The 13185-nt window shown below is 37.0% G+C and overlaps 1 protein-coding gene across 7 annotated transcripts in view; it reads right to left on the bottom strand.

Annotated features, from left to right (window-relative positions):
* TDP1 (tyrosyl-DNA phosphodiesterase 1) overlaps positions 1-13185 on the bottom strand; it is a 112061-nt gene that overhangs the window by 74378 nt on the left and 24498 nt on the right. For all 7 annotated transcript variants that reach the window (XR_012655827.1, XR_004374227.2, XM_075065631.1 and 4 more), the window contains 5 exons: positions 12760-12930; positions 11719-11797; positions 10029-10214; positions 7918-7966; positions 6292-6358 (listed from right to left, as the gene is read on the bottom strand). Coding sequence is in view for 5 of the 7 variants with exons in the window: in XM_075065631.1 (XP_074921732.1) it covers positions 6292-6358; positions 7918-7966; positions 10029-10214; positions 11719-11797; positions 12760-12930 (552 nt within the window). In the remaining 2 variants the exon portion in view is untranslated. The remainder of the gene's footprint in view (positions 1-6291; positions 6359-7917; positions 7967-10028; positions 10215-11718; positions 11798-12759; positions 12931-13185) is intronic.

Raw genomic sequence — 13185 nt, 5'->3', positions numbered from 1 at the left:
AATTTCAAACTGGAAACCCATTCCTCCTGTCACTTTTGCCAATACTTTATCACAGTTTCCTTTTCTCTTGAGATTTTGCAACATTTAACAGCCCATTGCTCATTTATTATATTACTCCACCTCTGTAGGGGAACACTTGTTTCATTTGGAAGTCTGCTGTTCACACTGTCTTTAAGGGACATGTGTCTCAATTATATGCTGCATCAACAAAGTATAAATAAAACAGCTATTTTAGCAGACTGCCAAATTATCACTGCTGCATTAAAATGGTGTAGACTTCCCCACCATCACAACCCTAGGTGTTCTTTAAAATTTCAATCAATCAATATAGACCTCCTTCAAAACAACCCAAGAACAGAAGACATACTTACTTCCTACACTAAGCAGCTATTCCATCTGAGTGCCATTCAAGAATGATTTCTTACAATATATTCTGGAGAGTCCTGTCCAGTCCAGTCTTACATGACTGGAGAATTGAGGCTTCCACCATATCTCTTGGAAGACTAACTCAAACAGACTTTAGCCTTTTTTTCCTTCGCTGAGTTTCATCTCACTACTTTTAGACACACACCTGCACGGTTCTAAATAAAATTCTTCCTCCTGCTTAATGCTTACAAACTTTTTTCTGAAGAATTGTAGACTGTTAAGTGTCTTTTGAGATTCACCTGCATTTTTCCATTCCAGTAGATTTTAATAGCATCATTTGCTCCTTACTCACTAGAGGTGAGATTTTAAATGACTCAGGAGTACAAACTGAAAGTCAACTGGACTCGTGCTCCTAATTCACTTAGGCACTTTTGAAGAATTGCATCCTTTATTTTTTCACTTCCCAAAAATTGCTTACCTGAAAGCTATATCCTCATAGTGCGCATTTCGTGATCTCATTCTCTATTATTCTAAAGTCAAGAAGCTCCTGGTTTCCAGATTCCATATTTATCCAGATTCCCAAACAGTAAGCAGATAATGGATGTTTTCTCTCCAGCTGGAAGTCACTACCTTCTGCTTTATGAAACTGCCTTCCATATAATTTAGGAACCAATCTGATGATGTGTCTGTGACTATTTCCCACCCACCACCTACCTACCTTCCCCCACAAGTACAGCAACTTTTTTTTTGTTCCATTCAGAATTCATGCTTTCAAAAACAAAATGAGAAGAAAGGGCAACCACCCAAAAAGAGAATTCAAAAGGACTTTATATGAAAACACATAGTATATTTCATCTCTGCAAGTTAAATAGCCACTCCGGCCTCTCTGGTTTTTGGTACCAATAGGATGAAAGAAAGCAGAGCCTGCTTTTTTGCATGTGATTCTATTCAAGGAGAAGGGAAGTTCAGCTAGCATAACACCATGGAACCTCCTCCACGCAAACTCTGCCTGCCCATGCATATGATTAGAGATTCATTTTCTTTAATATCAGCCCCCTGCAAATCCACCGAAATTAAGAATGATTAGTTACACAGATTTCTGCTTCATGTGATTAACCAGCCCTCCAAGGGTTGGTGATCAGGCCTAGCCATGACCAGAGGAGCCTGTCAGCAACACTGATGTCAGAATCAGTGGTGCCTGGGAAGTAGCTGAGACACACTGCTCCTCTGAGGATGCCTCGAGGCATGTGAGACTTTGGTTATTGTAGGGTTAAAAGATGATACTGCAGTTTGCTATGTAGGGAGGCAAACCTACTCTTCCCTCAGTTCACCAGGCCTCAAGACAGAATCTTCTACCTAATTTCATGCCCTTCACTTTTTTAACGTGGGAGGGAATGATCTAGTCCAACACTAAATACTAAGAAATATGATTAAATACCAGTCCACATAATTTTATGGAGACCAGATCTTGTCAAACAAATGTGATTTAATTCTCTGATGATCATACAAGGTTGGTTGATAAAGGGAACAGTGCTGACGTAATATACTAAGACTTTGTAATGCATTTGACTGAGTACTGCATGATATTCTGATTGAAGCACTAGCACTACATAGTATCAATAGTGCACACATTAAACTGACAGAAAATAGCTAATGGGGAATCACCATCATATGGAGATGTCCACTGGGGATTCACAGGGACTGGTAGTAGGCCTGGCACTATTCAACATTTTCATCAGTGATTTAGAAGTAAATATAAAATCAATGCGGTTATAATTTGCAGATGGCAAAAACTGGCAGAGCAATAAATAAGGAAGAAGACAAGGCGGTCATACAGAATAATCTCAACGATTTAGTAAGACTGGCTCATTCAAACAAAATTAGTTTTAGTACTGCCAAATGCAAAGTTTTATATATCTAGGAACAAGGAACGCAGGCCATACCTACAACATAAAGGGCTGTATCCTGGACAACAACTGAGAAGGATTTAGGGGTAATAGTGGACAAGCAACTCAACATGAGCTCACAGTTCAACTTTGTGGCAAAAAGGGCTAATACAATCCTTGGAAGCATAAACAGGGAAGCAGTCAGTAGGAACAAGGTGGTCATCTTATCTCTATATTGCATTGGTAAGACGGATACTGCAATATAGTTCTGGAATTCATATTTTTAAAAGGATGTTAAAAACTGGAGAGGGTGCAGAACAGATGCACAAAAATTATTTGAGGCCTGGAGAAAATGTTTTCCAGAGAGAGAGAGATTTAAAAAGCTTGATATGTTTAGCTCATCAAAAAGAAGATTGAGAGGTGATTTGATTATAAGCCATAAGTACCTTTACGAGGAGAAAAAAAACATGTATTAAAGGGTTCTTTAATCAAGCAGAAAAAAGCATAACATAAGCATAAGTGACTGGATGCTACACCATGACAAATTCAATTTAAAAATAAGATGATTAACTACTGGAACAAACTACTACAGCAAATGGTGGATTCTCCATCTCTTCAAATCAAGACTGGATGCCTTTCTGTAAAATTTGCTTTAGCCAAACCCAAGTTATGGGGCTGTATATAATTGGGTGAGATTTAATGGCCTCTGATATACAGGAGGTCAGACTAGATGATATAATAGTTCCTTCTGGCCTTAAACTCTATGAATGTATGAAATATAAAGTACAGAACTTCAGAATTTCAACTTCAAGTAATGAATGTAACAGAACATCTTGTTTTATCATAAGGACAGACAATGGCATGAAGCGTATTCTAGTGAAGACCTTAAAGGTCTATCAATCTGGACAAAAATATAGCCCAGTGATTAAAGAGAACATAGCGAGAAGAAAAAGAAAAAGAAAAAACATTCTGTATCAAACAGACTACCACCCTTGGAACAGACTGTACTATTTTTTACAATTGCACTGAAGTGCCTGACACATGATTTTCCACAGTAAGAAAAGTGCAGCTATGATATTAAGTGTGCACATCTCATTCTTCTGGTAAGTGTGCACTTCAAAGCTCATCTATTTAAATTGAGAACTGCATTACAGAGCTTCGGATTCATTTTTGGCTGTCAGAGGCAGCAGTATCTACCACAATCTGCCACATGCTTTCAAAATATTGGGAGATATTTCTAGCTCTCTTTTTGTGGGATTACAAGTAACCATTACACCGGTAAAGTACCTCAGAGTGTTCCTTCTCTCTATTCCTTTTCCCTTCCTTTAGAATAGTACTATTTATTTCTGACAATTCCTCCGTGTTGTGTCTCCAAGTCTTACTCCCACTTATTTTTGTCAGTAAGGGAGACTCTTCCAAGACACTAATTTCATCTCTTACTTTCTCACCCACCCCAAAGCCCCACATCATAGCAACCCTCCAGCAGCAGATTCTTCCACAGCACATCAGTATTGCTTTTCAGAATAAAGGGACAAAGAAGGTTACATGTTAGAGGACTACTAGACACTCAGACCAAGGATAAACAAAAAACTGATTGCTTCTGCACTGCATAAGTTGTCATGCAACACTCCTCAAATTCCCAACAGGAATCGCAGCATGGACAGATTTCAGTGCAAAACCTGGGAAAAGGCGTCCTAGGGGGCCGGGGAGAGTGCGAATATCATTGTTCTAAAGACATTCTGATTAGTTACAAAGGAATATTCTTCCGTGGTCACAAAGACTTTTGTATACTGCAAAGGCCTAATCACTAATGCATACAAAGTCACAGGTATTTTTAATGAGTATGTACAAACAAAGAGCTAGTAGTATGTATTTAATCTTAACTTCAATTTCCCAGTATTTGAGTATTTAAATTCTTACACTAGATATTACTTTTAAAAAAATGTTAATTCATTTAAAGTAATTTCAGAATGAGCTTTTATTTTCAGTTCTCTTATCACAGTTCTAATAGAAGGTCTTAAAATGGAGCTGCAATGAAACATTTTCTGATATATAAATAATAACTGGTACAAGCTGTCTGATCTAGACCTATTTATATATATTTTGGTCTCAGTCGGTGAGAATACTTTTTCATTTTTGTTTGTTTCAGAATTCTAAAGAAAAACAAGTTAAGTGCTTCTGGCTGTAGACAGACCGAGGTACATAAGCATCTGGAAAAGTGAACAACATCTGTGACACCATGTACAAAGAAGCCAGTACATTGCAGATGATATGCTCTACAATTTGCAAAGGAAGGGCTAACTGACATGGTACTTAAAATGCTGGTAGCTTGCCTACACTAAGGCTCTTTAGGTTGTTTCTTCTATTGTTAACAAGTCAGAAACGTTACAAAACTTCCCTAATGCAGATAAGCCTTGATTTTTAAATTGGTGTCCCTTTAAATTCTTGGAGACAGCACAGCACTTGCATTAAAAAAAATTGAACAAATGAAGAAGTCATTTAAAAGCCTACTGCTTTCAGTCACAACACATTGCAACAAACTGCAAAACTGGTGTAAGAGTTAAATCAATAATGAATCCAATCAAACAGTTTTGCAATCAAAGGAATTGCATAGTTAAATCATGAACAGAGGGGCTACGTAAAAAAGGTAGTTTTCTGACTCCATAGATTTGTGCCTTGTGTGTAGCCTGAGTAACATCTGCTCACTACAGGTGAGTCTCATCTTACACAGGGGTTCCGTTCCGCGGTTAGCACGTAAAGCGAAAACCGCGTATAGTTAAAATTACATTGAGTTGAATGGCGGGCGGAATTGCCCACACTACAGTTACATTATTTAAATTGTTATTTTTCTCTTTCTGTTTTGTTTTTGTTTTTGCTGACTGCGTAAAGCTGAAATCGTGCAGGTTAAACGCGCTTAAGATGCGACAGATCTGTATATACTGGCAAAAGTGATCACTACTTCCTCCTTACTCACTCCACTATTAACTGTATTGGTTGTGCAGTTATATGGGAGCATCAGCTGGATTCTACTCTGTTTCATGCATCAGACATAAATCCATTCCCATTTCAGAATTTTAATACTGCTGATGAGCCAAAAAGTTCCAGCTGAACTTTCAAAACCCGGTTTACAGGGCTGGCCAAAAATAAATTATTTTCATTTGCAAGTTAACAAAATTTGTAACTGATAACATGAAATATCACAATGCCATTTTCAGACAAACATTTTTAAAAGACAATGCATTTTTCCCCATTTAAAACCATAAAGAATGTTATATCAGTCTCTTGCAATGCACATGGAATGAAATTAGACAAATTATCAGGTAGAAAACCAAGCTCCATTGGGCTGCACAAAAAATCTAGGCCCCATTCCTTTTCACTTTTTACTTTCAAATGGAGTATTTGTTCTGACAATAAACCCTTCCTCAAAGATTTCACCTGAAGTCCTGGCCCCAGTGAGATCAATGGTTAAACTCACACTGACTGCAACTGGACCAGAATTTCACCACTGGTATTTTAGAACAAGTGAGGTCATAAATACGTTATATAAATAAGGGTCTGGCTTGCACCATTGCTACTGCTGCACTGCAGTAACAAATTCTTCCTGATCCTGTTCAGACCAGCTTCAGTTGGGGCTAATAGCAGAAAACTCCTGCTCAGATCCGGAGGATATGGGGCTCAGAGCAAAATGGCAGTACAATCATATCATCGTTCCAGGTTGGAAAGGAAGATTTAGACAACGTCTTAGATTTCAGTTTTAAAAGTAAATTTCTGGTGATTAGCTGACCTGGACATTTCATAACAGGATTTCATAGTGTCTGCGAATTCTTGTGACAGAGCATATACTGAATCTCTGTGTGATATGCAAAACATAGCTAGATTTGGAAGCAAAGAAATTGTTTAACGAGTCTAAAATCCCACAAAGCATCTCTCCAATTTGCCTCAATTTGCATTCCACATCACAATGTATTATAGCAACGTAAGTTTAACCATACTGTCTGGAAATCAATGCTATAAAGGATCAAGAGACAGTTTCACTTACTGGAAATAAGAGTGTAGCCAAAGTTGTTTCTGTGCAGTTTGTATACTGTATGGAAGAGAGCCACCAGCTCAAAAGAAAAAGAAACAACATTATAAACACTGGTATTTGATTTTTGAAAGACATTTTGAAAACAGTCCAAAAATAAATTCTCAGTAAACAGTGAGGGGGTAGGAGAATACATTATCTCCATTTTCATCTCATAAAATGTTCCTTTGAAAAACAAATCAGAAGCCTCCTGTGATACTAAATGGTTTGTCTTATCAGAAAGAAAAGACTTAACACAAATCCCCAAACATTAAGTAACCGATTTACACCAGAAAATGAATTCAGAAATATCAGATTAACGATTTACAGTTCAGTCCCTTTTTAAGATACCTCTGTGGATATTTTTCATTATTATGCCCAATAGAGCGCATACCCCATAATCAAATCCACAGATACATGAGCATTATTCACTTACATAAGAAACAGCGAACAAGAAAGCTTCAGTCAGGTCAGTGACCATTTTATGAGGCAGCACTTTAGAACATGGGTATCACATTCTAGACATTGAGATATGACATTTCTGAAAACATGGTCTGTGCCCAAATTTGAAACATGCACACTGACTTCAGAAATATGGACCTGGGAAGAATGAACTTAACAACTGTAGAGCATAGAATGTTAAAATATCACCTGAGCAACCACTGCTACTCCTAGATAAGTGTCGTATATACTCGTTCATTAGACTGTTCGTTTATAAGCCGACTCCCCAAAATTGATAGTTAAAAATAGCAAAAACTGTATGATCCTTTCATAAGTCAACCCTATATTTCAGGGGTTGGAAAACTTTGGCTCCCAGCCCATCAGGGTAAGCCGTTGGCGGGTCAGGATCTTTTGTTAACCTGGAGCATCTGCAGGCATGGAGCTCCTCAGCTCCCTGTGGCCGCGGTTTGCCATTCCCAGCCAATGGGAGCTGCCACTGGCTGGCAATGGCAAACCGCGGCCACAGGGAGCTGAAGGAGCTCCACACCTGCAGACGCTCCAAGTAAACAAAATGACAATGTATTATATATTCAATTAAATGATTCCATAGAGTTTAAAATCATCAAATTTTGGTGTAGACCCATTTATAAGCCGACCCCCACTCTTTGATGCATCACTTTTTTTCCAAAAATATTCAGCTTATGGACGAATATATACGTTACATTATTCTCCATTACGTTTCATGTCTAAGCCCTGGTTGAACATGAATCAAGCCTTTTACTATTCTTGCTTGCAAAACCCAGTGTAGAGAAGACTTTTGCATAAACACAAGCACATCCAAATCATTCAGTTTGTTGCCAGATCCCACATGCCACTAAGTCATAGTTCTGACCTGGAATGGTATTCTGTACCTGACATGCAAACTGGACTAACAGATTTGTCATTTACATGCCAATACACAGAAAGTTTTGCAGTGCCGGTGTCTGAGCTTCAAAAACAAATCAGAAGACTGGCTTGTTAGCCAATAACCCAAACAGTCTTCCCAACACAGCCAGCAGCTTGAGGCTCATTCAGAAGAAACACCAATCACTGAAACATTTACACATTGTCTTACAACGCATTATCACAAAAACTTTAGAAATAATTTTTCTATTCATTTACCAGGATATCCTTCCAAACTTTGCCTCACATTGTCCACAGTAGGGTAAATCTTTAAAAAAAAAAAAAAAAAAAGTAATAATCAAGCCAAGCTAATTGAAATAATGCAGTTCTAATAAAATATTACTAACTTTGAAATAAAGATATTAGAATCCTATTATTTTAAACATTGATTATTCTGATAAGTCATATTCCTAGCAAATAATGTCGAATAAAAGGACACACTTTTCCAGGAAAGCAAGAAAAGACTGATCACTTAACACGATACAGGAGTCTTATTAGAATTTAAAAAAAAATAAAAAAGCTACAAACTAAATTTCATTGAAATTAAACTACCCAAAGTGGAAAATGAGTTATGAACTAGTAACAAACGTTCAACACTTATTCTGTCAGTTATCTTACACTGCTGCTGGCTGAATATCCATGAAATTCAAGGTTGAAATCAGCAGAAACTCCAAACAAACATATTCCAAGTAATGCCCCTGATGTCACAGTGGGCTCTTCCCTGACTGATAAATCTATTCCTAACTTCTAGTTTACACGACTCTGTCCTCTCTCTTTTTTTCTCGTGTCTAAAATGATGGAGGAGTGCAAGTGACATGGATACTGCCACTTGAGGAGACACACGAAGAGAGGATTATAGGATGTGGAATGAAAACAGAACACCTCGCATTTTGGGAACGACATTTTAGAACACTTTGGTGATTTGAACTTAAAATAAAATTGATGTTTCTGGGATCTCATCACAGTTTCCAAAATAGAAAACAAACGCAGCCGTGGGAAGAAAATACCATCTTCTAGATTAAATGTAAAAAAATTCTCTCCACTTGCGGTCACAAAGATTTCAGAGGACTTTTAGGGACTAGATATGTTGCCTCTTGGTGTTCCAGGCAAATACATTTTCCCTACTTAAGGTATATCTACACTTAAAATGCTACAACAGCACAGCTCACCTCGACGATAGGAGGAGTTCTCCTGTCGCTGTAGATGATCCACCTCCTTGAGAGATGGTAGCTGGGTCAACCAAAGAATTCTTTTGTAAACCTAGCACTGTCTACACCAGGGAGTTAACTCAGCACTGCTATGCCCCGCAGTAGTGTGGCTGTTTCACAACCCTGAGAGATTAGTGATGCCAATGTAAGTTTTCAGCGTTAAACCAGCCCTTATATTTTCCTTGCAATTTCAAAAGAAAAATTATTCTACCCTTCTCTTTCCAAAACCTATTACATTATGTTGCTGTATGAGAATGACTGCTACATCCTACTGCAGTAGAAGATGTATTTTAGTGATGGCCAACTCTCATATATACAGTTTGCAAAATGATCTAGGGTCTTTTTACAGTTCCATAACCCAATTTCTCTCTCCTTTTGACTGTTAAAACCCAGGTGGTCACAGTGCTGTTGGCAAAATCCTACAGTAGAGCTAAAATAGCTACATTAAATCCTTTTCTTAAAAATGTTTAAATTAGTTTTTCTACTGGGATACAGAAAATGTGGCACAGTATAGAGATGTGGTTATATACTAATCAAGAGGTAACTTAAAGGGGTTAGTTTTGCCCAAATTACTTTGACAAAAAAGGATAGAATTGTGAAATAAATTATGAAAGGGAGAAAAATACAAAAAGCTAAACCAAAAATCTTGTTTGAGTTATACAAAAAGTTGTCATCTCTACTGGTTGCAGACAGAAAATAACTGCATGTTTTCTGCCAATCATCCCCTTTATTTGAGTAAAATCACAGAGAATAAACTTAATTCTCATCTGCTGATACACCAATGTCTCATGCCTGACTTAAGAAACATTGGAGAATTGTCCTGTAAGTTGAAAGCCAGATTCTAAGGCTTATTATATTTTAAGTGTAGCTCTATGATTTTGTACATCACATAGGTATAATAACTATTTTATTCTTTTATCAATAAATAAATTGTAGAAAAAAAATTCTTCCACTTTGGCAATTTTAAGTGGAAAATCCTGGATAATTTTTTTGAAAAATCATGGCAAACTGATGTTGACAACAATGAGACATGTTTGTGTTTTTCCTACTCTGAACACTGGAAAAAAAATAAATGGGTAAACATTAAAAAAAATACCAACCACGACCACCTAGAAAACATACCAAATGAATAGGAACGTCAGGTTTTGCTAGAGTCTTCACACTACTGCCTAGCATAACCAGACTCTCTCGAAATTCTGAGCACAACCACTTGGACTGGTCAGCTCCCATTGATCCAATACTTGAAAACTGTCCTATCACCGGCCAAGATTCTTGTGCTGGTATTGCTGATGTATACTGTTTCAAAAGCTATTTGCGAAAATAAAAACATTTTGTTAGACTTCAGCATGTCAAACCACATCACAAACTACATAACAAAAAAGTTTATAGCCAGATTTCAGTATTTAAGCTCTTGTTTGATGCTCTCTATAATTAAGCAGTTAATTTGCCACTAATGAAAAAAGTTGGATTATCTATTCAAGAGTCCAATATAAAATGCTACTTAACTAAAAATTTTTTTTTTCCAAAACCATGATGCTCTCTTCCATGGGGAAAAGAGATCATGAATAGTTTTGTTCAAATGAGCTGAAACTGCCAGATTCTTCCTGAAACATGGAGGCTGGGATTATCAGAAGAATCTAAGGAAGTTAGTCACCTAAATCTTTTGAAATCTGATGGATATCAAGCACCTGACTCCCTTAGCCTCCTTTGAAAATTCCCAGCCTCAAATGCCCAGGAGAGAGTGAAACTGATACAGAGAAAAAGGAGAGAAGGCGGGGGTGTGCACGCATGCATGGCGCAAGGGGAGAACAGAAAATTTCCTCTTCAAAATTCTTTCTAAGATACTCTTACTAAAAAGCTAATTAGGAAAATATGCAAAACCAAGTTCACAAGGACGTAAATGCCAATTAAATTATCTGAGAAAAGGTTAGACACCACAGAGGCTCTAACTGGCTTCATGATGAGAGCTGCATTCACACTCTAAAAGGTGTGAATTTTTCATTACAACCATAAAATATACATACATATTCAAACATTTACTTTACAAGGGGGATCCACCCTTTATAATTTTCTTGTCCAGGGAAAGGCTGAAAGCTATCTGCAGTCTGACTTTCCATTACATCATCATGAGGAAGCATGTAGCTCAGATTTCAACGGGAGGTCAAAGTGTGGATACTTCTTTGAGTGGAAAATGAATGAAACAAAATGACACATTTAGCAGGTCACTGACATTTGTGAAAGGCAGGTAAAAAATTTGGCAGAGCATGAAATTACCACATGCCAAAGAGGTGTTAGGTATAGAGTGCCTTCTCAACTTTGAAAATGCGCATATAACAGACAACATGAGGCATCTTCTTACAATTCTGAATAAATCTGTACAGAACCATAAAAACAGAGTATTTTACAGTAATCCTTAATGGAAAGATATCCTATAGTAAAATATGCAATTTGACTTTTTCCTCTGTAATGCCTGCGGACAAATTCTGCTATGCGCCTATTCAGGTAAGTATTCCTCTTCCACTAAAATGGCTTCTGGCCTGCTATTTACCGACATATGTAATAAGTTTGTCATCATGATATGATATGTAGAGTCCATAATCTACGGTTTTGCCACTGCCTTTAGAAAATGTCAGTCTGATAGTCATATATGTTGGAAGAAAGGAGCTAAGTAGCTTACAGTTAACACTAGAAAACTGTAATGAAGAGATGGAAAGATTAAAAATAACCAAAAGAAGTCTGCACAAAAGTTGTCTATGAAAAGAGACAAGGAAAATAAGAAGAAGAGAAAAAATGAATATAACAATTCCAATACCTTTCTAAGCCTAAGATGACCCCATTTTTCTTTTTGGTTGCCTTGGTATCGTCCTGGGGTTGATCCAAGCAGATATACTCTTTAAAAAAAGATGAAATATGTTAGTTCATTTACGATTTGAAGTATTATCAACCAAATAAGAGAGAGAGGAGATAAAAATGAGTCGGGGACATAAGCCATTTCAAGCAAACTAGCATCCAGAATTGCAAGGTGAGGAACAGAAAGTGGAAGAAAGACTAGTTTATTTTATAGACAAAGCCATCATCTTCCATTTAGCATGTAAATCTCAGTCTGAATCTAAAACACTGCACATTAGAGAGAAATGTACACAGACAATTTTAATTTATAAGATTCAGCACTGATTTCAATTTAAGTAACTTTATCAGCATGGCCCGATATATAAGCATTGCCAAAATACAGTAAACATAAACACAACAGAATTAATAATACAAACAGAGTAGCTGGATTGTACTCAATGTATTTTGTTACTATTGTCCATTTCTGATTTCTAGCCTGATACCAAATGCCAGCCTCTCCATATCATCTCTTTCCTTTCTACCAAAGTTATATACAGATTTATTCTTTGCTTTTTAGCGGACAATCTTTTGCTATTGCTAATAGAAAATCCCTCTCAATTTTTTTGTACAGAAAATGTCTCTCTCCCCTCTAAAGCTGGGTTCTCTGCATTTCCAGCATAGTTTACAGAGGGTCTTCCAGCTTCCTCTTCCCCGCCCACATCCCAGTTGGTGCTTACAAACTCTATATTTAAATAAACAATTTTTCATTTAGTTCTGGGGTCCAGTGACTTATCCTAAAATTACTATAAAAAGCCAAGGAACTTTGTACCCCTTAACATACATTAACTGACAATATTAAATTGCATTTCTAGATTAGTTTTTCTGATTACAAGTCTTAAAATCCGTATGTCAGAAATCTCTTAAATAAAACCCTTCCAACTCTGTATAACCTACATTGAGTGCCTAGCCTCTTAAAAGAGCATAAAGATATCCACATTAAAAGGTAGCCTGAAATGATACATACCTTGTCTCTGAAAGATCATGCCCTTGGATGATGTCAGCCCATTCCTTGAGAGTAGGGGAATTATAACTCATCAAATAGTGTATTAGGTCAGACTTAAAATTGGTTACAGATTCACCAGCAGAACCAGTGGTTCCAGGCGGTAGCTGTGGATATAGGGGGCTTAGCCATATTCTAAAAAGTAGGAAAGAAACACTAAGGCACTATATTTATTCCCTTATCGTCTATTGCATTATATATACATTCTAAGAAAAGTAGATCCAGAAGTCCAATCAGAATGCCAGATAGAAATAGTTTAATTAGGTGATGATTTAGTCATTTTACTAATTACTAATAAAATGACTGGCTTAATCAATGTGTCAAGCATACACAGTAATCTCAGCTCACTCTTTAGATATAAATGGAAGGTTAATTAAGAGCACAATTTAT

This window comes from Chelonoidis abingdonii, chromosome 4, assembly GCF_003597395.2.
Source record: "Chelonoidis abingdonii isolate Lonesome George chromosome 4, CheloAbing_2.0, whole genome shotgun sequence".
NCBI lineage: Eukaryota > Metazoa > Chordata > Testudines > Testudinidae > Chelonoidis > Chelonoidis abingdonii.
This window is presented reverse-complemented; position numbering and strand designations above follow the sequence as displayed.